This window comes from Juglans microcarpa x Juglans regia, chromosome 5S (genome assembly GCF_004785595.1).
Source record: "Juglans microcarpa x Juglans regia isolate MS1-56 chromosome 5S, Jm3101_v1.0, whole genome shotgun sequence".
Lineage (NCBI taxonomy): Eukaryota > Viridiplantae > Streptophyta > Magnoliopsida > Fagales > Juglandaceae > Juglans > Juglans microcarpa x Juglans regia.
Genome location: NC_054603.1, coordinates 7080305 through 7106841, shown reverse-complemented (window position 1 = coordinate 7106841; position 26537 = coordinate 7080305). Strand labels below are relative to the sequence as shown.

The following is a 26537-nucleotide window of genomic DNA, read 5'->3' as shown; positions in this document are numbered from 1 at the left end:
CAAGAGTATTTTTAATTTTTTAAAATTTTTTTAAGTGAAAACCTACTTTATAAAAAAATATATCAAATTGAAACTTCTGTTTACAAACTCATGAAAATAACATTGTATTTTTTAAAGAGAAATATTTTAGTTACAAAGAGATTTTATAAAAAAAAATTTATAAATTGACGTGACTTAATGTATTAGTTAAATTATAAAATTATCTTTATTATAAAATAGATCTAACGCATTATATAAACTCATATCAATTTATGATTATAACACTTATCTTCTTTAAAAAGTACTGTAACTAAATTTATAAATACTTTAAATGCATGTTTAGCAAATAATAAAAAAAAATTAAAAGTAAAACCTCTTAATACGGTTTTACAATTAAAAGTTGAATAATGTTATAAAACCATACTCTCATCTTACTTTAATTCTATTATATAAGATGTGACATATTTATTACTATTGAATAATTTTTATTATTTAATAAAAATTATCTAATTATGATAAATATATCACATCTTATATAATAAAATGAAAATTATATAATAATATGATATATAGAATTTTTTTTTTCAAATAAACAAAAAAGGGTACATTTTATCAGGATCGGGAGCCTTGCCGTTTTCGTAGAGAAAAGGAAAAAGTAAAAGTAAAATGCCTTTCCAATCGTGGCCAATCAGAAGAGAAGAAAAGGAACTTTTCATCTTTTGATAATGGTAATAATTTGGAAATCTAACTTTAGAATATATATTTTCAAAAGAGAAATTCTACTTCTTATCCGAGAAATATCAAAATTTTCTAAAGTACATGTAAATATGGACAAAAGAATGTACCATGTGTTACAATTTTAATGATAACATCTTTGATTCCTATTTTATTTTTTAATATTTTAATATTTATATTATAATTTTTGTAGTTTGGAATTTACCTGGAAAATTTTGATAATTCGTCATATGAATTATAAATATCCTCTTCTTAATTATAATTATTACTTTAAAATTAACTTAAATAAAATGTATCATTTATAGGTGAATTAAAAAAAGTTAAGTATCTTCTAAAATGAAAAAAAATGGGAGTGGTAAAATATTATAAATTAAAAATAAAAATCATTATTAGAGCTTTAAGAATATTTGGATGTTTTGAGAATTTTAAAAATGTTAATGGAACAAAACGCACCCATTTTGAGGTTCATGTCAACAACTTGTTTGTTGTAATATTAGGTCGTACTTTTGGTAGATGTTGTGATATTAATACAATTAACTATCTTTTAAGATTAGTGAACTAAGGCCTATAATAAAATAGAGAAAGACATATAAAGATAATCCTATATAATTTATTATTGTTCGTGAGAGTAGAAAAATTCTGATTATGGTTAAAGTATTTCTCATTTTTAATGCACAAAACACAGTTGAAATGGATGCGTTTCACATCAATTATGCTAAAAAATTATCGATGTTGAAATTGTTTTAAGGTTGTAATAGGTTTCACAACAATCGATTTGGACATAGCATAAGTGAACAGGAAGATGGAGAAGATCTCGAAGTTCTTCATTTTGTGAGGTTTCGTATGCTTTTAGAAAGTTTGGTGAAGATTAGTCTCATAAGGAAAAAAGAAAAAATATGTGATCACCTAACTAATTTGGTAAGAGGATAAACTACCCCAACTCGTGTTCTAGATATCATAGGCAAATAAAGCACACAAGCAAATAGACTCTAGCTTTTGCCAAGGAAAAATAAATAAATAAATAGACTTGGCTTTAGGAAGCTATAGTACCTTCCTTGCATTGAACATTACATACATAGCTTTCCTTAAAGTGTTTATTGGTTCAAACCCATATGAAGATTATGTAAATCTTGTTGCATAAGAATATGCATAATATGGCTTAGAGTCTATTTTGATTATCTAATATTGATTATCTAACGATGGGTGCCCCAGTCCATACGTCATGGGGTGAATTGACCCCACGACCATCCACCCCACCCTATCTGCCGCCCTCCCATGGCCAAAAACATCTAGAAAATACCAAAAGATACAAAATAATTGAAAAACAACCAGAAATCCACAAAATCACAAATCCATCCACTACAAATTGGGAAACAAAAATAAATTTAAAACAAGTTAACAACAAATATGAGAAAAGTGATTTTCACATAACAGATTTGAGCAAAGATTCAAAAAACCACGACCACGAATGGTTGTGGGTCACAACCATTCATGGCTTCAAGAAGGAGGAGAAGAGAAAGTAGAGGGGGAGGAGGAGGAGAACAAGAGGAGACTCATAAGAGGCAACATCGACGAGAGAGAGAGAGAGAGAGAGAGAGAGAGAGAGAGAGAGAGAGAGAGAGAGAGAGAGAGAGAGAGAGAGAGAGAGAGAGAGAACGACCGCGGGGGTGGGGAGGGAGAGGGGAAAGAAAGAGAATGGGGAGGGTTAAGTTGTAATTTTAAACCTAACCCTAAAACGACGTAAACCGTAGTTTTCTTTTAAAAAGTAAAACCTAAGATAAAATTAACTCTCCAAAACGATGTCGTTTTATTAAAGAGTTCTTCTACGTATAGTCGTTTGTAGGAGTCTGGGTGTAGTCAACTAATGTGGCGTGTTGCCACGTCAGAGTTAAAAAAAAATAAAAGAAAAGAAAGCAATCGAGTGTAGTTCATAGAAGAACAACACGCACAGAGCCTCCGTCCAAAGCATTTTCTCCCAAACTTCGTCACAAATACAAAGGATTTTCATGATAGTTGCAGATTTACTGTTTGAGGAAGAAATGAGTGTCTCCGTTAGATCGACGAGGTACTTTTTTTTTTTCCATTTTACCGAGTTATTCTCTGTTTTTTATGTGGATTTTGTCAAATGGGATTTTCATGGTAGTGGGTTTTTTCCTTCAGATGAGATTTCCATGGTAGTGGGTTTCTTTGGTTTTTGGCAAACTGTAAATGCAATCGATTCTTTTTTTTCCTTCATGTTAACAGTAATGTGAGAAAGCAAAATAAAAGAATGAAAATTAGAGATTATCAAGTCCTGTCTCTGTCATATGTGAGTTAAAACATGTATTTCCTACTTCCAATTCCGCTCTGTGTTTCATCACTTCGCCAGTCAATTTTAGCATCCCAAATTAAATGAAACGAACCATTTCATTAAAGATCCACGTAGACGACTATGAGACGCCTGCACGAATTGATTGCATTTAGAGTTTTCCTTTATTAAATAAATTAATTTAACCATGCAAAGTCGTGCATAGGTTATGGGGGAACAAAAAATATGCAATTCATATATAGATGGCGAGCACTATTTTCATATTATATCAAATAATAGTACTACTCACGAGTGGTTGTGTTGATAACAAACAACATTCATCCAACCTTTTTGGATCTAAACTACGATATATAAAAATACAACATACATAATTAAAATTTCTACATTGTTTCTTATAAAAGAAACAAAATGTTCTACATTAATGTTATATATGGAGAGTGATGTTCCGATGACTATCACAACTCTTTTTTCTCTTTAAAGAAAATATGACAACTCATATTCCGTCCGAAACGTAAAAAAACAACTATCATTCACTACATATGCACTAACAAATTACAAGAGAAACAAGACGAAACCTATTGCTTTAGTCATAAAGAATTCCAAATGAGAGTATAATAGATTAAGATATGACGAATACCTTTATTATAATTGCTATCAGTCTCTCACTTTAGACTTCAAAATTCGATGGGAAAAAAAAAAACTCTTGAGAATCTTTATCCCAAGATTGGTGATGAGACTCTCCGCTTATAATCTATTCATTTATACTGAATTTAACCTCTTCTAATATCTTGTAGACGTAAGATTAAGGCTTGGTTTGGATGGTAAGTTAAGATTAGATGATTTGTGAATATCAGTGAAATGGTTTGAGTTGAGATGTAATATCATAAAGTTAAAATATTGTTAAAATATTATTTTTTAATATTATTTTTGTTTTGAAATTTGAAAAAATTGAATTATCTTTTGTGATTTGTTTGGAAGTTTGAGAAAGTTGTAATGATTAGGTAATTATAATTAAATAAAAAAGTTAAAAATTTGAAATTGAAAAATGTTTGTATTTGTGGTATTTGGATATTGAAATAAGATGAGATGTTCTTGCTATCCAAACTAGGCCTAGTGTAAATTCATGTTAAAAACACTATCCCTTTTTCCCCCTCCTACATATGATTTTGTTTTTTGTTTTGTTTTTTCCTAGCACACATGATTTTGTTAATTTATGTTCTACTTTTAATTTTGTGACCATGGTGGATATGAATTCAACATTAAAGTCATGTTTCAGACGAAAACTATATGGAAAACTCTAAATGTTGTCAGTTCGTGCATGCGTCTCGCAGTCGTCTACATGGATCTTTAATGAAACGGTTGATTTGGGATGTTGAAACCGAGCGGCGAAGTGATGAAACACAAGGCGGAATTAGAAGCAGGAAATACATGTTTTAACTCACATATGTCAGAGACAATACTTGATAATCTTTAATTTTCATTCTTTTATTTTGCTTTCTCATATTATTGTTAATATGAAGAAAAAATGACTACATTTACAGTTTTCCAATATCATCAATACTACCACACATGATCAGCTCTCAAAGGACACCTCATCAGAGAACGTGCCAAGCCATAATGTTCAAGAATAATTTTCTGTTATACATGTGTAATGCCTCTATTTGTAGTGATGGAATCTGTTACAAAAAAAGATTCTGATTTTTGTATATAAATACCATCATGTACCGAATACAAAATCAATGAAGAAAACAAAACAATTTCATTCATCATCTCTGTGTATACTCTGTTTTATCATGGTAATCAGAGCTTTTTAGGACTCACGTCCATCTTCTTGGGTTTTCAGCTCTCAAGCTCTTCACGCTTGTTTCCATGGCTGAAATACCTGAAGTAACTCATGTCGCATGACTCCCTTCAAACCAACCTTCTAATGTTGCTCCTTCCTCCAATTTCTCTACAAACTTGATCACTATCAAACTAAACAATGAAAATTATCTTTTGTGTAAGGCACAAATCATGCCTTACCTTAGAGGACAGAACTTACATGGGTATATTGATGGGACCATCATTCCCCCCCCATTTGCTTCATGAGTATCCTTATTTCATATCTTTCTAAACCTTTAATTGCACATGTTCTCGGGGCATCCTCTTCTTGTGAAATATGAGATATCCTCAATGAACTATTTGCTGCAAAATCGCAAGCTCGCATCATACAAGTTCAACTGCAGCTCACTACCCTTAAAAAGGGCTCAAATTCTATTACTGAATATTATAGATGTGCAAGGCTCCTCCAAGACACTCTTGCTATGGTTGGAAAAGTCTTACCATCTTCTGACTTTATCACGTTTCTCTTGGAAGGCTTAGGCACAGACTACGATTCAATAGTCACTTCCATTACAACTCGAGTGGATCCACTCACCCCGACTCAAGTCTATAGTCATCTTCTTACTCATGAGTCCATATTAAATCATCAAACCACTGTCCTTACAGCATCGCCTGAGTACTCAGTAAACATCACTCAGAAACAATCAAGCAATAATTCCTCTCGAGGTCGTGGTTTCTCTAATGGCAGGGGAGGTTTCAGAGGGCGTGGTGGTCGTGGCAGGAATGGTGGTCGTAGTTTTTCCCCTTCTCCACCCTTCTTCACACCTAACCGACCTACTTGTCAAGTATGTCATAAGTAAGATCATACAGCCAACACATGTTATCACAGGTTTGATTTCAGTTTTCAATCCCCCCCTCCACCCTCCCTCTCGGCTCATTACACTTTAGGCCCACACCACACTCAACCAACTCCAATTCTCACCGATCCTAACTAGTATCCTGATTCCGCAGCTACACATAATTTCACACACGACTTTTCTAACATTTCTCTTAACCCGTCTGAGTATAAGGGTGATGAACAAGTTCATGTAGGTGATGGTACCTTTCTTCCAATTCAGCATGTTGGCAGTTCCATCATCTCTTCTGCTCATAGCAATCTTTTTCTCTCAAAATTATATCATGTTCCTTCAATTTCCAAGAATTTAATTTCTGTTAGAAAATTGTGTGAAGATAATTGTATATATTTTGAATTTCACTCTTCATTCTTTTGTGTGAAGGATTCCTTAACCAAACAAGTTCTTCTTCAAGGTTCAACTAAAGATGGAATGTATGTGTTTCCTCAAACATCTCCATCTCCTCAAGCTAATGTTGGTGAACTTGTCTCCTATTTCCAATGGCATATTCGGCTAGGTCATCCCTCCATGCAACTAGTTGACAGAATAATTTCGCAAGTTTCCCTTTCTACAAAGTCGTCTTCCTCCTCGGGTTTATGTTCATCATGTTGCAAGGCCAAACTTCATCAACTACCGTATGGTCAAGCCTCTTTTAGATCATCTGCTCCTTTTCATCTTCTATTTTTTGATGTGTGGGGTCCTGCACCTATGCTATCCCGTGGTGGTTTTTGATATTATATTTCTTTTGTTGATGACTATAGTAGGTTTACCTGGATTTTTCCATTAAAATGTAAATCTGATGTAGTCACAATTTTTCTTTCTTTCAAGTGCCATGTAGAAACTATCTTTAATACAAAAATTCGAGCATTACAATTTGATTGGGGTGGTGAGTTTAGATCTCTTAATCATGTCTTACAATCTTTTGGTATTTCTCATCGAATTTATTGTCCCTATGCTCACTCTCAAAATGGATCAGTAGAAAGGAAACACAGACATATTGTGGAAACAGGTCTTGCACTTCTTGCTCACTCTTCTTTACCTCATTCTTACTGGTCTGATGCCTTGTCACTGCGGTTTTCCTCATCAACAGACTCTCCACTCTCATTTTAAATAACAAATCACATTTTGAAGTTTTATTTCATCAAAAACCAGATTACATGTTTTTAAAAACTTTCGGTTGTCAATGCTGGCCTAACCTTAGGCCATTCAATAAACCAAAATGAGTTTCAGATCTCTCCCATGTGTATTCCTTGGATATAGTTCATCTCATCATGGTTATATGTGCTTTCACGTCCCTACGTCACGAATGTACATCTCAAGGGATGTATTGTTTGATGAAAATAACTTCCCATTCTCTACATCAAAATTAAATTCATCTCCAGATTTTTGTTCTCGGCCCAACTTAACTCACACTACGTTACCTTTCTTTCCTCCATCTCATCCTCATGGGTCCTCATCTTCTTATTCTAACCAACACAATACCAGGCCCACAACCACACCGTCTAATTCCAATACCCACTCAACTTCACCCACACAAAATATCACCCCTGGCCCACAAACCCATATTCCTTACCCTTTACTCGAATCCTCTTCAACCTCAAACCCATCATCATCAAGGGCACCTCTCGATTTCTCATATCCAAATTCTTCTCTTCCCAGCGCTCCTTCTTCATCTTCTGAAATTCCCCTCAACAACACATTGGTTCATCCCATGCAAACTAGATCCAAGGCCAATAAAACTTGTCCCAAAATAAGAACTGACAGCACCCCTCCATGGCCTCCACCGCTCGCCCATGTCACCCCCACTGCTGTTCCAGAGGAACCCACCTCTGTCACTCAAGCTTTCAAATATCCCAAATGGAGACGTGTAATACAGCTTGAATTTGATGCACTTATGTCCACCAACACTTGATCGCCCGTCCCTCCTGATTCTAATCAAAATATTGTTGGTTGCTGATGGATCTTTAAGACCAAACATCTGTCAAATGGATCTATCGAACAGAGGAAAGCGAGATTGGTAGCCAAGGGCTACATTCAACTTGAAGGCTTGGACAACAATGAAACATTTAGTCCTGTGATCAAGCCAACTTCCATCAGGTTAGTTCTCTCCATCGCAGTATCCTCTGGTTGGCCGATTCATCAGTTGGATGTCCAAAATGCTTTTTTGCAAGGGACTATTGATGAACACGTTTTTATGTCTTAGCCACCTGGATTTATACACCCTCAATTTCCCCACTATGTATGCGAACTCCATAGAGCTTTGTATGGCCTTAAATAGGCTCCACATGCTTGGTATGCGCGACTTAGCTCTCGGTTATTGGAATTGGGTTTTGTTGTTTCTAAATCAGACACTTCACTATTTATTTATTGACATCAATCTGTGGTTGTATATTTCCTAGTCTATGTCGATGATATAGTGCTTACTGGCTCTAGTCCGAGTGTTCTTGCTTAGCTTATTTCTACTTTAAGCATTGATTTTTCTCTTAAGGATCTTAGGGATTTACATTACTTCTTGGGTCTTGAATGTTGACGAAATGCTACTGGACTGATTATCTCTCAGAGGAAATATATTTTGGATCTGCTCAAAAAGACGAACATGTTAAACTGTAAGCCAGTTAGCATCTGCCTTTGATTCATCATCTGTAGAAGATCCTACGTTGTATTGCAGTATAATGGGCAGTTTGCAGTACTTGCTCTTCACTAGACCAGATCTTGCTTTCTCTGTCAACCGTGTTTGTCAGTATATGCATGCTCCATGCATATCTCATTGGTAGAGTGTTAAGCGTGTTTTACGCTACTTGAAGCATACTCTTCATTATGGTTTATTTCTTCAACCATCTTCTACTCCATTTCTGGCTGCATACACTGATGCAGACTAGGCAGGGTGCCCCGATGACTGGAAATCAACTGGTGGCTATTGTGTCTTCTATGGCAAAAACTTGGTCTCATGGAGCTCAAAGAAACAGTCTACTATGGCCCGGTCAAGTACGGAGGTTGAATATAAGGCTCTTGCTCATGCCACTTGCAAATTACTGTGGCTACAATCTCTCTTGTTTGAATTAGGAATTTTTTTATCAAAACCTCCTACCCTCTACTGTGACAATTTGGGGGCAACTTACCTATCCATCAATCCTGTCATGCATTCTCGGACCAAACATGTAGATATTGACTATCATTTTGTAAAGGACCGAATTCAAGCAAAAGCTCTTCAAGTTTCTTTTCTCTCAAGCAAGGATCAGCTCATTGATATATTTACAAAGCCCTTATCCACTTCCAGATTTTCAACACTTATATCGAGCCTCACTGTGCTTCCAGACTTGCTTGGCTCGCAGGGGCATATCATCAATACTACCACACATGATCAACTCTCAAAGGATACCTCATCAGAGAATGTGCCAAGCCAAAATGTTCAAGAATAATTTTTTGTTATGTGTAATGCCTCTATTTGTAGTGATGGAATCTGTTACAAAAGAATATTCTAATTTTTGTATATAAATACCATCCTGCACCGAATACAAAATCAATGAAGAAAACAAAACAATTTCATTCATCATCTCTGGGTATACTCTGTTTTAACTCACATATGCCAAAGACAATACTTGATAATCTCTAATTTTCATTCTTTTATTTTGCTTTCTCACATTACTGTTAATATGAGAAAAATGACTGCATTTACAGCTTTCCAAAAACCAAAAATTTCCACTACCATGAACATCCCAATTGAGGGGAAAAAAATGAAGGTTGAAGATGACTGCATTTACAATTTTCCAAAAATTAAAGAAACCCACTACCATGGAAATCCCATCTGAAGGAAAAAAAAAAATGAAGGTTGAAGACTACTGCATTTACATTTTTCAAAAATGAAAGAAACCCACTATCATGGAAATCTCATCAAAGGAAAAAAATGAAGGGAAAACTCCACTACCATGGAAATTCTATTTGACAAAATCCATATAAAAAATGGAGAAGAACTCAGCAAAATGGGGAAAAAAAATACCTCGTTAATCTAACGAAGAAACTCATTTCTTCCTCACACAACAAATCTGCAACTGTCATGAAAATCCTCTGTGTTTGTGACGAAGTTTTGGAGAAAATTATAACACCCTGCTCTTCATGGTTAATAATAAAGTTATTCTTTTAAAGATATAATGAGCCGGAGTGCTACTACTGTACCTGATTTAATTTTTTTTCCTAAAGGAAGTGCTAAGTACAAAGATTCTTTATAATAAATAGAGTCATTTTGAATAAAAATACTAAAACCATAAATAAGAGTGCTCAGAAGCATTTATTAAAATTTCTCAAAGTCTGTACCATAAAAAAAATCACAACTTAACATTTGTATACATGATTTAAGCCATTATTATGCTTCCCTAGACAAAGTCTCAACCTGCAGTTCTACCTTCATAAATATTTTGACTTGATGGTTTAAAAATATAAAATAATAAAATGAGTCGATGACTCAATAAGAAACTTATCATAATGTAAACATATTTAACATAAGGTTTTTTCATAAAACATTTCATGCTGAGAATTTAAACTCATGATTGATCATATTGATACTTATGTTATGCACGATGTGTCTTGATTTATCTGAATTGATTGACTAATCTGATTTAATTGACTAAATTGACTGACCAACATACTTAACCCTATATGCAAGGTTGTGCACCGGTCCCACATTCCGCGGCCACTGATAGTATTCTGGTATACTATGTTGGATCACGCTTGAGTCTGTGGGTTGCACATCTACCTTGAAACTGCATTGATAACATACATTTGAATGGTCATCTGATTAAAATGATATGATTTTATCTTACACTTGAACTTAAGAAAACTTACATGTCTTATGCACATGAGATGCATAATATATACATAACTATAATATGCGGAATGAAACTTGATAAATAATGTGTTTGCAAATATCATGACACGCGTCGTACATAAATACTGGCTTCCAAGGAATTGACTTTAATAATAATAATATATATAACTAGTTAATGTGTATTAATCCTAATTTATGATCAAACTACTTACTTTGTGGTGTTGCTTTCTAAAATTTCAGACATAAAATTGATCACAGTGCTGTACTAGGTATCTTGGGTTCGACCCTTGCACTTATGGATGTTTATATTTTTTTTTTAAATAACACACGAAAGAGAGATATTTATAGAGAGATTTGAGAGATGGTGTCGACAAGTTCGAGTTGGACTCGGTCGCGATCATTCAAGAAGAGAGTTTTAATTTAAAAATATGATCTAGTAGTTCATTCAATGTAGTATTGGTCGTGATTGAGACTGCATAGAGGACTTCAAACAGTGATATTTTAAATTGCAATAAATTTCTAAAAGCCAAATATTTAAATTCTAAAAGAGTCTAACTTGTTCAATAATAATAAATGAGATTTAACATAGTTATTGTGTCTAATTAAAACTCATAATCAACCTCAATAATTTATCACTCGTGAGTTTATCAAATATGGTCTATTAAATATAATTTAGACCAAAAAAAAAAATTATCAATATTCTAACTTTAGAATTATTAACCGGATCGTTACAAAAATGCTCTGGACGAAGGCTTTGTGCGTGTTCTTCTTCGATGAATTGTGCTCGATTGGTTTCTTTTCTTTCGTTTTTGTCTTTTTTAAACTCTGACGTGGCAACACGCCACATAGCCGACTGCACTCAGACTCCTACAAACAACTGCATAATTTGAGTTCTTCTACGTGTGTGTATACACATATATACATATATCAAATCATGCAAACTCAATCCAGCCTTAGAAAACATAGATTAATCATTGATTTGCATCTAGTTTCCCTTGGAATTTTTTATTTTGTAAAATAAATGAACACCAAAATTAGAAATTTTGCCGAAAATAGAAAAGGATAGGATATTTTTGCTGGAGTGTCAAGCACCACGCCATTTTATTTTATTTTTTTAAATGCTACTCTCACTGGTAGTTGGATCCTGATTGGGTCTGAACAATCTTTTTTTTTTTTTTTTTTACTTAGTTATTAAAAAATTTTTTTTAATAATATTGTGATTTTTTTAAATGTTTAAGGTATAAAAATATTTGCGCTTATCGGGACCGTCTCAGTGGGTGTTGCATTAGTTTTTTTTTTTTTTTTTTTCTTTTGAAAGGACTACGCAAAAATCTTGCAAAAATGCTACATTCGCCGAATGTTGAATCTTGACAATTTTTTTTTTTTTATTTAATGATTAAGAAAATATTTTTTTAGTAATATTTAAGAATATAAAAAAATAAATCAAATATACTTTTTATTCTTATCGAGATGGGTCTCGTGCTACATCCGTGGTGGATGTAGCACTGCTCAAAATCTTGATAACTGGCTGGTAGGAAAATGGAGCTAATAGTAGTATTGTTAATATCGTACCGTGCCGGCCGGTATTTTCCGTATTGGCCATTAGGCTGGTATAGGTACTATATGTATTTCGTGCCGATCGAAATACCGGCCATACCGGCTTATATTTCGTACCGGCCGATATTTCGGTCTTTATTTTTTCTTTTCATTTTTTCAAACTACAAGTTCATTTTTTGACTCCTAATTCAAACTAGGCTATTTATAATTTATAATTTATATATTTATGTATTTATATATAATTTATTCATATATAGACTATTATTTTAGAATATAATTTTTATATATATAATTTATTCATATACCGACTATCTCGAAACGATACACGAAACGGTATCGGTATCTAAATATTTCGCTCTAATGACTTGACCAATACGATGTCCGGTACAGTATTTAAAATATTGGCTAATAGCCAATTAGGTTAATCAATGTGCTGCTTTGTGTTGATCTTCTGTGGAGAACAAAAACTTTATTGATAAACTAGGCTAGAGAATATACTTTTCACGTAGTATACATTAAATGATTTGATTTATAAAAAAATTTTAAAAATCTAAATATTACAAATCACATAATTAATATAAATAAAATAATCTCGAAAGAGATTGGTCGGTTCAACTTTCCAGGATATATTTCTTAAAAAACATCATATCTTTCCCTTACAGCGGAAGGAGAAAAAAAAAAGTTTTAAGTCCATATCAAGAGAGGTTGACTTAGCTGGAGTACATGAATTGGTAATCAGCCTGTTCTGGTTGTGGTTGAACGCAAACATGTTGCCCTACTTTAAAGATTAAGGCACGTTTGGTTTTTTGAATACAATCAATTCAGTTGAGTTCGGTTCAGATTTAGATATTTTTTAATATCTAAATATCTAATTCTTAAATTATTAAATTTATTTCAACTTAAAACATTTTTATATATGAGATCTATAATCATTTTCAACTCACTACCTCTTTACATACAGAATCTATAAATATTTTAATTTTATATAAATACATTTAAATTCATCTTAACATCTAAACACATCTAAATTTATTTTAAGTGTATCTCACAAAACTCATTCTATTATCTCAATTTACTATTATTTATAGAGAACTATCAACTCAATTCAATATACAAATAAAACCTAGGTGCTATCCGATGAGAACTTATAATGATTATATTAAGGGAAGAAAACATCCAACTGACATCTGAACTTTGGGTTTGTCTGGGGTATAAGGTCTTTGAACGCTTCTTCCCTCTCCATCAACTCCCAAGTTTCTCAAACTCGTCTCTAGTTTGCCATTACAAGGTACTCTCTCTCTCTCTCTCTCTCTCTCACTCTCACACACACACACACTGAATGATTATTATGATTTGCTCTTTGAAAGGTTCAATTAATCCTTGTGTTTTCTGGGACTACGAGGTTGTGTATACTGTTTAGATCTTGAATGTTTTAACATGTTCATATTGACTAGATCCATTTTCTTCCTATCGTCTCCGAAATTACTGGGAAAAAAAAATGTTTTTTCTCTTTGCATGTCATTCAGATCGGTTCCTTAATTCATCTGCTTTTTCAGTTAAATATTCTTGAAAACTCATCTTGGGTGGAAGCGTAAAATCCAGACAGTTCAATTGCTCTGAAAATATATGAGAAATGAAGCCGTAAAAACCATAAAGTAGAAAGTGGAGTAGCATTTGTAAGATTTCAGCTTTTTTCTTTCTTCAAAACTTCATTGTTTCATGGGGAGCACAGTGAAATAATCCCAATTTATGAGTTAAATAGCTCTGATTTTGTAGTGGGTTTGTTTTTTCTCGGTCAAATGGTAGCCTTTTTTCTTTGATCTTCATGCATCTTTAAATTGGTGGATGATTTTCGGTTGAGGAATCAGGTATACCTAAACCATACAAGAAAGAATGGCTACTGAAGCACCGAGCTGGGCAGATCAATGGGGCGCTGGAGGGATGGGTGCCATAGAGGAAGATAACAACACTAATACCAAGAAAGAAAGCGGCAGAAACGAGAAGGACAATGCAAAAGCTGGATTGGATAAGGCCAAAGCAACTGCAAGAGTTGGAGCAGAAAAGATTAAGAGCGGGGCATCAGCCGTCATCAAATGGGTCAAGAATCAATGCCACAGAAAAGGCTCTTCTAAATGAACAGACAGTGTTAATCCAACTTGGGTTGTATTAAACGACAGAATCAAATGAATGTTTATTAGCTCCTATACATTCTCATAACATCTGTGAACAGTAGACCATCCTCAGCAACAAAGAGAAATTAATGTTAATTCTTCATGATCAAAGTGGCCGGTTTGGATTCAGATATAAGATGAGATGATTTTAGATGAAAGTTAAAAAAAAATATTATTAGAATATTATTTTTTAATATTATTATTGTTTTAATATTTGAAAAAGTTGAATTGGAATTTAAAAACATAGAATTGTTTATTATATTTTTTATGAAAAATTTGAAAAAATTATAATAATGAGATAAAATGAGACGAGACGAGACACTTTCTGATTCCAAACGAGCCTTAAACTTCAGACCAAAACAAAAAGAAACAACTATTCTGAATAATCCTAGAGCAATGCTTGTTCTACCATTGCAAATTTGACTTCTGCGTGGTAATGCAGTCTCATAATATATATTTTTTATTTTTTTTATCGGTCCCATATTATATCACACACCAAGATGCAACTTTCCATTTTAGGAGTTGGTTGAGGCTTTGGTTTTAAGGATCGCAGGCATGAGCACTCTACCAAACTGTTGATGCACATAGCTTGTGGTGTTACTTGAAATTTCACAAAATTATAGTCATGAACCGATGTTGCTTGTTGTGGTACATTAGATTGTAAAACTCATCTTTAACCTTAGCCACATGAGTTTGGAAGCTTTGTTTTTGTGAAATCTTTTTATAAACCTACCGCACTTAAGAAAGCGAGCAACAATGCAGGCAATATCCAATCCCCGAGCAACAATACCGCGTGGAACCATGGAATGCAAATGCAAACTTTGCATCTTATAACAAAAAAAAAAAAAAAAAAGTTAACAATGAGCATCGCCAACATCCACAAAGACAATTGGGAAATTACTGACCAATCGATTCCATAGATACAAATTCCATGGTAATTATACCAAATAAGTTCAAATCGCTTACAGCATAAATTAATCCAAATTAAGGTCAAACTAAACTACACTCGACAAGCAGGAAAGAGAGAGCTTTAAGAGAGACAGCAAAGAATTTACACCTTCCAAGTTTTATTTACTGGTATCAAGGCTCTCAGAGGGATCCAAAGGTGTTCTCTCCACTGTAAGTCATGTAAAGAAAACCATCTTCATCCTTGTTTTCCTCGTAGATTGCAGACATCAAGGAAGCTGTAACAACAAATGACAGATTAAAAACATAAATTCAAATATTATCCAATATAGCATTAACAGAGATAGCCAGTCACCAGTGGGAGGTAGGGTGTTCTTCACAAAGACGAATATAGCCTTCTCAGCACTAAGCTTAATCCTTTTCCGAACCACATAAACAAATTGACCAACGGTCAAGTCAGCTGGAACAAGGTATCTGCAGCAACAACAAATACATATAATACAACCAAGTGAGGATCCCTCTACACTGCATAAAATAAAGTTGAAATGCCTCCAAATTAAAGGAACATCTAATTCTTACATATTAACACAAATGAAGAACTTTTAGTTAATCTGGCAAAATATGATATTAGCTCTTCCATCTGTGTCACACTCCCAGGATCCTGTCCTGGTTACCCTTCCCATGAACACCTAACCACCTACCATATCCATGAGTAGATTCATCGTCCTTGCAAACAACATTCTCATTCACTCTTTGAATGAGGCAAGATAATCCTAACCATTTTCATCACTACCATATTAACTTCATCTAGACTTCAAATGAACCACAAAGCAAGGAGAAACTTTGTATAATAGAATTACATGTAGTGCTAAGTTCATAATTACAAGCATACAAGAGACTTCAAAAATTGAGCGCCCACATCTATGAGAGGAGATGGGAATTGCACAAGGAACACCAAAAGTGGATGTGAATTGCAAAACATTGTAATGCATTTCAAAAACAAGAGAAAGGAAGATGTGACTAACTTCTTTTTATCAATGTCAGGAATGTCACTTCTTTCAGCCTTCTCCACAATCACCTGCACAGCATACTTGGATTAGGACAGCGAGTTTACTGAAAGAAGCATGTAAAGAAAATGTTCATCATTGATTGCAAGTCCTCACAGGTACTCTATCGGGATATTTCTCTCTGATTCGAGCAGCTTCTGCCACCCTCCTTTCTGAGATGTCAAAAACCATAAACTTCAGGTTTTGGGTGAAAAAGAAAACACGAAGCAGACACCAAAATCAAATCAAAGGACAATTGTTTTATTTTTTAAAAGAAGCGTTTCATCACATCTAAAAAGGAACCAAAAACATTTTGGAATGGGAAATGACAACATTTGGTAGTCACGACTAGGTTCCTTAATGTATCAGATCAGTTTAAGCCCCAGTTTAAACACTCAAGATACACAATTAGCATAAAATCCCATTTTGTTTTTCGAAAAAAAAAGAATTAAAATGTCGCAGTGTCTGTTCATATTGTGCCTTTTAAATATGAGTAATATTTAAATACAGTCCTAGGGTGTGTAAGTTCCACGTACTCTCTTAAAAATGTGGGGTTCACCATTAAAAAGTGGGTTTTGTCACGTGAGTCCTAAATTTGCCCACTTTTTTTAAGGGAGAGTGTGAGATTTGGACACCCTAAAACTTTACAAATCATTTCCCTTTATACATTGATGTTTGGCATTAGGATGCCCAGGCCAGACCAAAGGCCCTATCCAGGCAGTTACCAGAAACTTTGCCAAGTCTCCATTACTAAATTAATAAATAGAACTTTGGTTGCATAAAAAAAATCTGCAAATACAATTCTGCCAAAAAAGGAATCGCCTCTCCACATTTTGTTGGTCTTACAACTCACTTTATGGAGTTATTACTACTAAAGAAGTAAAAAGGTGAGATTCATTAAGAAAAAACGCTGTGACAAACAACAAGAAAGACTCACCATTTTAACGTTAATGTTAGGTGTCTAAAAAATATAATATTCATTAGACTCCCATATCTATCATTTATCCGAAACTTCATCTATGTAATATCTTCTTCAAACAAAAGGCTCCCTAATCAAGTTTCATTAAAAGAAAAGCTTCAATAAAAGCCACCCAAAAAATTAACAAATCCCAACACAAACAACCCAATGAACCCTTAATCAAGAAATAAACACCATCCAAATATTAAACCACCTCTTCATATTAATCCACAAAAGGAAATATAACTAATAGAAGACGTCAAATCATAAAGCCCTTTTCACCAAATTTTAACAATCATTCATAGAATCTACAGGAGTTACGGTTATCACTGGAAATCCAAGCTTTCCATAGGAAAATGAAAAAAATAAATAAAAATCATAACGCCCTCTCCACCAATTTTAACATATTTTCAAAATTATAAACAATTATTCACAAAGCTCACAACATAAAATAGTAAAACACACGGGCATCACCGAAGATCCAATCTTAATACATAAAGGGGCGAAAACAAAGGGACAGGAAAGAAACCCAATGGATGTTCGAGCTTGAATGCTGTTTTGGCCATGGCGAAACCCGTGGTACGGTGACTCCCTGCGAAAACAAAACACCGAAACATTACAAATTATTTCTGAATCACCTACCACAAAATCCAAATAAAATGAAGAAAAAAATATCGTTTGTGTAAAGTACCGGAATTTAACATACCGAACACGAAATCAATTGGTGTTCCAGAGACGAATTGAAAAGCTGATTGATTGAGTGATTAAACGGGAAAAGGACAAAGAGTCCCAATCAGAAAGAGAAAAAAGAGATATTTATAGGATTATAAAATTAAAGGGTTTTTGATTTGGGGAGGAAACTTCAGAGAGTTTGGTTTCTGATTCCTACACGATACAAATGCTTTTCCTCTTCAATATAATGGGATTCGATTGCCTGCATCACAAGCAAGCAAATTAGCCGTGTCCTTCACTCCCTCACAGCTTGTGCATGTTTTAATAAACGGTGCCGTTTTGCAAGCAGAGGACTTTGGAGAATGGGAAGGATAGGCTACTATCGAGTCGAGTCGAATCGGGCCTTTGGCTTGCCAAGCTTGACTTGACTTGACTCAAAATATTTGAGTTCGAGATTTTTTTTTTTGTTCGAGCTCGACTTGATAAGTTAAACTCTCAACTCGAACTCGTCCCACAAACGAGTTCGAGTCGAGCCGAGCTTGAGCTCGAATTTTTTATTTTTTGAATAAGATTTCAAAATTAATAAATTAAATAAATAAAAATAAAAGATTTAATATTGAATTTATACAAGTAACTGGTAAAAACTCTATTAGATTATAAAATTTTAAAAAATTTATAAATAAATTAATATCTAACTAGTTGATATTTATCTAAAATAACAATATATTATATGCCTACATATATTATTAATACATACACTTAATATGATAATATTTATCTATTTCATATATGGTTCCTACATACTAGTATATGATTAAATTTTATCGACTAATTATTATACAAATTATAAAATATTCTTATGAAATATATTCACTATATAAACATAAGTAATTAGATTAAATATTATATATTTAATTATACAAGTGGTATGCTTATATTATTAGCCAATACATATATATATATATGCATAGGTATATGTATATATTTATCAATATATGAATAAGTTTTAATCGAGTCAAGCTAATGAGTTAACTCGAGCATAAATGAGCAGACCTTAACGAGCCTTAGCCGAGTCGAGTTGAGTTTTGTCGGGTATGTGTCATTTACAAATTGAGCGGGTATATGCTTTCACGAACAAACCTTTTTTTTTTTCCACGAGTCGAGTTTGATTCAAGTTTAACCGAGCGAGTACCGAACAGACTATCAAACAGACTGGTTCATTTACAACCCTAGTAGAGGAGTAACATTGGAGCCACCGCTGGAAGCTTCCACTATTGTATTTTTTGTGTTTTTTTTGTTTACATAAATTTTTTTTAACATTTTTAAATATTTTTAAAAAATAAAAAAATAATTTTACAATATCATTAAAAAATAAACTTCATTGATTACGAAGTAAAAAAAAAAAAAAATCCCAACAAGAAGATCACTATATTGTTCAATGGATCAGAGACCTATATCGAGCGTGGAAAATGCAAATTGAGCCCATAAATCAATGTGGAGGTTGACATGCAAGAAGCTAGCTTCTGTTGGAACATAAGATTTTAATTTTTCTTGGGTGCCAATTATTGGGAACAGCTGGAAGTCTATTATCTATATAACTCCTCATTGATATCTCAAAGTTAGTTCATGCATGTTTTGTTAATTTGAGAGTTTTGATTCGAGATGAATCCACCATTGCCCAACGACTGCCTCCTCCTCCTCTTCCATGCATGTCATCTTCAACACTGGAATTGCCGCAGCCTTGCTTCTCTTGTGATCTCTTTCACGTGCCTGGAGCAAACTCTCCTTATACCTCTCTGATCTCTCTAATTCCCCTGAAGGGAGGGACATAGAGACATCTAGGGGCTGAAGGTTCAATGAAGGTTCAATGCAGGTTTATTTGGGAGTATAGAAGAGGTTGTCCTGTCCGAGAGGTACTCAATGAACCTGAAACTCAAACAGATGATCAGAATGACACAAGAAAATAAGATCGGGATAAGGCTTGTGATGAGAATAGAGTTAGACAATGACAGTAGGATACTCTAAAGTCTTGTAATTATAATAGGACATGACTAATGCATTTATATAAAGTACTCTATAAAAAGAAATGCACTTTAGTTACATAGATTTATAAATTGACATAATTATAATATGTTATATCTACTTTATTATAAAATACAATCGTATCTCTTTTGTGAAATTTTTTTATAGCTATAATAGCACTTCTCTTTTATAAAATGCAATAGTATCTCTCCAAACTTTTGAGGGCTTAGGAATTAATAGGGTTTTGTCAAGTGCTCATACTTGCTTCTGTTTTTTATTGATAATATTGTATTCTACATATCCATAATAAGTGGCGGAACCAAAAATTTGTTATAGGGGGCCAAGCAAAGCTAAAACTATAATAAAATAGTTTTTGTTCTATTTCTATACAATTTTTCCTGCTGTATAGAATAATCTGATAGTAAGATCTAAAATATACTGCATCCTTTGATGGAAAATACTCTAGTCAAGATGCAAATGGTACAAACTAAGAAGCTTGAAAGCGACGAGGATGTTTTTCAGAACCAGAAAATGGATATTTTGAGAGACGTATTCAATATGAACCCATTTTCTAGTAAGCTCTTTTTATTTTATCATGTTGATTGACTGGATAGTCCCACATAGGAGGACGTAATCATAGATCTCGTTGTAGAGAAGATATATCAATCTGTTTAGAATCAAGTGTTGACGATATAAAATGAATCTCTTCAGACTCCACAATTGAAGAGTTAATATCAGGATTTTCCTCAGGTTCAATCCTTGGAATTTTAGAAGAATTTTCTAGAATATTAACTTCGTTTCTTTTGAAGAATGAGTCGATAGTTTTTAATTTAGACATAATTCATGACCTAAATTTAAAATCAAATTGAAATATATAAAATAAAGTTATATAAATATGAATTCAATTACTCATGAAACATGAATTTAAAGTTAATCTTTAAGCACAAAATAAATAACCATTCAATAGACATAATTATATATAAGCCAAACCAAGTAACAATCTATTTCAAAAAGAAAAAGAAAAATTCTAAACAAAAATACAACTGCATCAATGCATGAAAGAAAGGGAGAAGTGAAAAAAAAAAATTCAAAAATACTGCATCAATAGATTCAATACAATTATATATATGAAAGAAGAAGAAAAATAAAAAAACAGGGAACAAAAAAATAAATAGAGAAAAGTCAAACCGTGTATGCAGTGGCGGAACTATCACTATATATATAGGTAGCTAGACTATTACAATGTTAATGTTACTGTAGCTTGTAGAAGAGCTACGGTCTGCACCAAAAATTTGCTTCAAGACAACACGTAATTGCACCCATGATCAAAACCTCTCATTTTTGGCCTTTTGGCATATGGTAAGGACAAGAGAATTTTCTTTTAGCAGTAGAAAGTTAGAAACTACAGAATTATAGGCGGCAGAGGGCAGAGGAGAAGAAAACAATCCAAATTTCATTTTTTATTTTTATTGATAGTAAAAACGTGTCATCATGTTATTAGATCATTTTATTTTATGTGAGATGTATTTTATTTATTTTATTTTTAAATTGGACTTATAAGTAATTAATCTATAAGATCAAAATAATTTTGTAGAGGGGGACCAACATAAAATGAGATTAATATCATCCTATTAAATCATAAAAAATTAATATGTATTTTTTTGTTTTCAAACTTTTGCCCCTGACCCCTCATAGTTCCGTAATAATATTAAACCCTTTCTTCAAAATGAAATTTACTTATGATAATATTGTAAGATCTAAATAGTCCACAAGTACGACGTCCCTCATGACACATCAAACTGTGTTTTATGATTCTTTCACTGATTTGATAAGTCTCATGTCAATAATCAAAAGAAAATCCTAATAAATTAAGCACACACATGAGTGCATGTCATAATATAAATAGTACTGATCATGTTATGTGAGAACTAATAAAGTTGGAGTAGTACTAGTACTGTTGTTATAAGTAGGACATGAACTCTATAATATCATTTAAGAAACAAGGGTCGACGTGGATCGAGTGAAATTAATTATCAACCAAAAGATATATATATATATATATATATATATATATAAATAGCTTTTCTTGCTTTGATTGCTTGGATGTTGTTTACATGACCACTGTTTTCTTTCGTAGGGAAAACTTTGAATAAGAGCACGGGGTGCCATCATTTTACCAAAAAGAAAAAAGTACTTTCAAATAGAGAATCTAGATAGCTTCCATCATGATCAATTCCAGCTGCTCTCTCATTCATACACAAACACGCTTTATAGATCTCATCACTTGGGTTTTACTCCACGGTTTGTTTGATCATTTGTGTCGTGTCTCTAGACAACTACTTGTATTAGATAGAGGACATGCATGCTTCACCCGATCGATACCATTAGCGCCTACTCGTGGATCGAGTACTCTGACAAAAACAAGTGATCATTAATATATCATGGATCCAAGCATCGTCATACATATACAACACACACACACACACACACACACACACACACACACACTAGGTGATCATAAGGTCCCCATGCATGATTCAGAATTGTCAGGTTACAAGACCTTCCTTGGTACTTATCATTTTGCTTGATTTCTCTAGTACTACCCTAGCTATATATGTATATAGTATGTGAGCAATGCAAATGCCAAATATATATACTGTTGCATGCACAGTCGTGTGCTGAAGACAGCTAACTAGCTAGAGCTTGCTTCAGTACTGCAGCAGATATATATATATTGCATGTGAGGTGAAATCTAAAGCTAAAAGCTTTTAGCTTCTCCACCCATTAGTTTAGGCGCATGTCTTGTTCTAAAATTGATAGTTGGTCTGTTGTACCTAATAAGATGAGCTAAAGCTGTAAAGCGCGCTTATAAAGTGTAAAGGTGAACTTAACAATTTAAGGACAAAAAGGAAATCCCTGCTGGGAGCTGAACTGCAAGCTGTATATATGCATGCATGTGTGTGTGTGTGAGGAATTCATTGATTGTACTGGTATGTAAGTCAGGTATGAAATGCTCAGGCTTGACCAGGCAGCTTCTGGCTTCAAAAGAGGGTGGGTTTGCTTGCTATGATTTAGCTTTAGTATGGAAAAATACATGCGCATTTGCTGAACTTGTTTTATCTGCGCGCTCTTAACCTCAAATCAAAGAAGCCCAAAATATAATACTGTCTAATGGGGAAAGTCATGATCCCTATGCATGGATTTCTGTGGGCTTTATTTACACATCCATTCGTGTGAATAGAAGTTTGCTTTTTGCAGTTGCCCACATGCACATGCACATGCAAACATGTCTTTGTAGGGGGGCCAATTCAAAAGTTGGTTTGGTGGCACCTAAAGATTAAGTTCACCAACCAAGGACTTATTTCCTCAGCCTTTTGAAATTCAAATGTTGGTGAAACAATACCAATTGCATTCCCTCTTCAATCGTACAATTCACAGATTGAAATTAGATCATCAAGGTTTTTCCATCAGCGCTCGAGCATTAAATTAATGCACCCACCATCTTGTCGTTGTTGGGTTGTTGGCAAATTCAATGCGACCCTTCTCTGATCTGATCCCCACTAACATTAGTATATAAGATTCCCACAAGACATCCCATTTACTCCAATACAACATATCCTACCTTCTTTGCCTCTCTTCAGCTTTCTTCTTCTGTATTCTTTTGCATGACTATATATGTTCCATTAGTCATATATAGACCGGTTTTTTCCTCTTAGACAACTCCAACAAAGCTGCAGGATTGAGGTTTTCTATGAAGATCATGATGCATCACGGTACTCAGTATATAAGCAACGTGAGATATTGGTGCGGTTCAATCCGAAAGCAGCACTCTCTCAGGCTAGAGCTCTGTTATTTGATTGAGCCGTGCCAATATCACATGTAATTACCGCTTCTGGGTATCAAGCAGCTAGCTAGTACTAGTGCTCCTCTTCTTCTCTTTGTTTTCAAAGCCACGCATTTGGTTTTCGCAGATTTTGGAGCAGTCATGTGGACTTCTTATGGCAAATAAAGTTATCAACAGGTGCTGTACTTCATCTGAATTTTCAGCTTCTGTTGCGCCTTTTGGATGCTTTAATATTATACGAGACAAAAGCACGCAAATCTCTACCTTAGGGTAATAATACAGTTTTAGAGTGTACAAATCTTGCATATTCTTTTAAAAAATAGTAGAACATGTTATTAAAAAGTGGAGTTTTTCTTATAAGTTTCAAATTTATCAACTTTTTAATAAAAAAACCGCAAAACTTGTATATATAACGTATAAGCCTAAAATCATTTTCATATTCATGAAGAAATATCAGATGGTAAACATCCTTGGAATTCCCTTTTTAGAATTCTAAAAAGTTCGTACTTTTGTAACAAAGATAAGAGTCACGCATGCACAGATCGACATCCCTTTGCACGGATGCACACATAAATTACATGAATGAAATCACTGTATGAGCAATGATTAATTCCATGATAATGTGCTATGTGTGTGTGTCCTTACATCGATCATTTTTGTCATAAAAGATAGAAGGTAAAGCCGCGGAGAGCCACATAACAAAATGGGCACCCACTAAAATTTGGGAAAAAAGCATTTATTAATTTATGACTAAAAACATTAATTATTAACTTGTAAGTACTACTACTCCTAATATGTCTAAAAAAGTGTACGTTTCCCACTCTCAATTAACACCCAGCTAACCGATTCACGCATCTACTATATATGTCTAAATTAATTTTCTTTACCCAAAACATGAACTAATTAATTAAGAGCATGCATGATCATGACCACCAAATTAAGTCAAACTTGGCAGTTTTATGACAAGACTTCGATATATATGTAGCTTTTACTTTTCAATTAAGGTTAAAATATCACAATATTACTATAATGTAATGGTCATTTGATTATTTCCCTTGAGTGCGTGACAGATTGCATGCTTCCCGTGCATGCAAAAGAAGTCAAAGAGTGGGATCTCATTAATCTCGCGGTCCAAGCTGCTGCTAGTATGTTAACCAGGGAAAGAGTATTATTATATACTCAAGTCATTGAACTTTTGCTTAGAATTACCGGCCGGCCAGTAGCAGGAGAAGCTCGATCGATCTTGCATGCATGGGTGCATTGAGACTATATATATATATATATATATATATATATATGTCTTTCTATCAAGAATTAGGTAGGCAGCTAATTTACAAAGTGTTCTTTGAAGGTGATTCTTTGCAAGTGCTTAATGATCACCTGAATAATGTCAATCAAGATCAGCTTAGTAATAGAAAGATGCATGCCAAGAGAATTAATGATGCAGTTCTAATTTATTTCTATTAAAGTAGTACTACTCCTCCATACAATTAATTAAGAAGACAATCGATTTCGGCTGTCCATAATCTAGCTAAATCTACTTTGAGATTTCGCCTGTCCTTTGTATATGTTAGATGGAGGGGCGCCCACGTGGGGCTGACCCCCTCCTCTCCTGCATTGTAAAGCATGCGTTACTTTCTTGTAGCGCATGGCTTGATGCCATTTAAATGGAGCCGTGTGGGGTTGGCTATATATAGCCCCCTTCAGTTGATTTTTTGCATCATCTAAAATATAAAACTCTCTCTTTTTGTTCTCTCTTAAAATAATATTTAGGATGTGAAATTGTTGAGTATTACTCTAGTTTATACTACGCAGTACATTTCGCCACTAAGAGGAGACTTGAGATTTGTTAAACTTAATAAACTTGTGGAGCAACTTAATAAGCTATGCTTGAGTATTTTCCGCTGTACTTTCTTACAATATATATATTCATTCCATTGTGCATAAGATATCTCATAACACTCTTTTATTTCTACTAATGAAAGTGATGTTGTCTATTACAATATTACAATAAAGTCCTCAATAATAGAAAGAATGGAAGGCCAGTGACCTTCTATTCACAAATATTCTATTCATGCTATATATCGGGGTTGCCTCGTCTGCTAAATTATTGCAGGAGTACCTGAGGCATGCAGCAAGGCCTCTCTCTTTTCCTTGATAGTGATCATGTCCTATACTGCTACTGCATAATTATTCCTCTATATCTCAAAAATATGAAGGAATTTAATAGAAAAAAGTCATTCATATGCATGATAGTCTCTTCTCTTCACTGAGTCTGGGGGAAGAGCTGCGTCTCTCAGAAGATGGTTGCAGTCAAGAGAGCAATCTCATGATACTCATAACAGCATGCATCGCTGGTGAATGCCCAAGACTCTTTCAACAGACTTGCAAATACCACTGCATGCAGCACAGATGCACGTACGTAGTGCAGGGCCGGCTCTTCCATTAATTAGGCAACCTAGGCAATTGCCCAAGGCACCTAGTAGAAGAAGGTCCCCCAAAAAAATATCAAGTAGAATTTTTTAAATAGAAAAAAATATCTAATTAAAAAAAATTAATTAACTCAACGAGAATATCAAAAGTATCAAATAGATATTATGTCATTATTAGCTTTGAAAGTATCCTACATAATAATTATTTGAGGTAGTCTCCTTCTAAGAATAGATTTCTTTTTTGTCATTATTAGTTTAATATATAATGTAAAAATTATAAATAGTAAAATCTAATTTTCAAGTGTTTATAAAAAGTTTTTGTAGAATCATTTGTAGTTTGTAGAGGCAATGGCCCACTTTTTTCCAAATGT

The 26537-nt window shown here is 33.7% G+C and overlaps 1 protein-coding gene across 1 annotated transcript; it reads right to left on the bottom strand.

Annotated features, from left to right (window-relative positions):
• Window positions 1-15183: 15183 nt before the first annotated feature.
• On the bottom strand, window positions 15184-18212 carry LOC121268229 (autophagy-related protein 8C-like). Its single transcript, XM_041172397.1, has 6 exons — window positions 17903-18212; window positions 17726-17788; window positions 16356-16411; window positions 16218-16270; window positions 15548-15666; window positions 15184-15470 (listed from the first exon to the last, which is right to left on the bottom strand). Exons 2-6 carry the CDS (start codon window positions 17760-17762, stop codon window positions 15376-15378), a joined length of 360 nt encoding a protein of 119 aa, XP_041028331.1. The 5' UTR covers window positions 17763-17788; window positions 17903-18212; the 3' UTR covers window positions 15184-15375.
• Between the last annotated feature and the right edge of the window lie 8325 nt (window positions 18213-26537).

Bases quoted from the DNA above. Each gene is read 5' to 3' on its own strand.
- LOC121268229 (XM_041172397.1), bottom strand. From the start codon at position 17,762: ATGGCCAAAACAGCATTCAAGCTCGAACATCCATTGG. The intron at 16,271-16,355 runs GTGAGGACTTGC...TATGCTGTGCAG, and splicing joins AATATCCCGATAGAGTACCT to GTGATTGTGGAGAAGGCTGA. The intron at 15,471-15,547 runs GTGACTGGCTAT...TTGTTGTTACAG, and splicing joins GAACACCCTACCTCCCACTG to CTTCCTTGATGTCTGCAATC.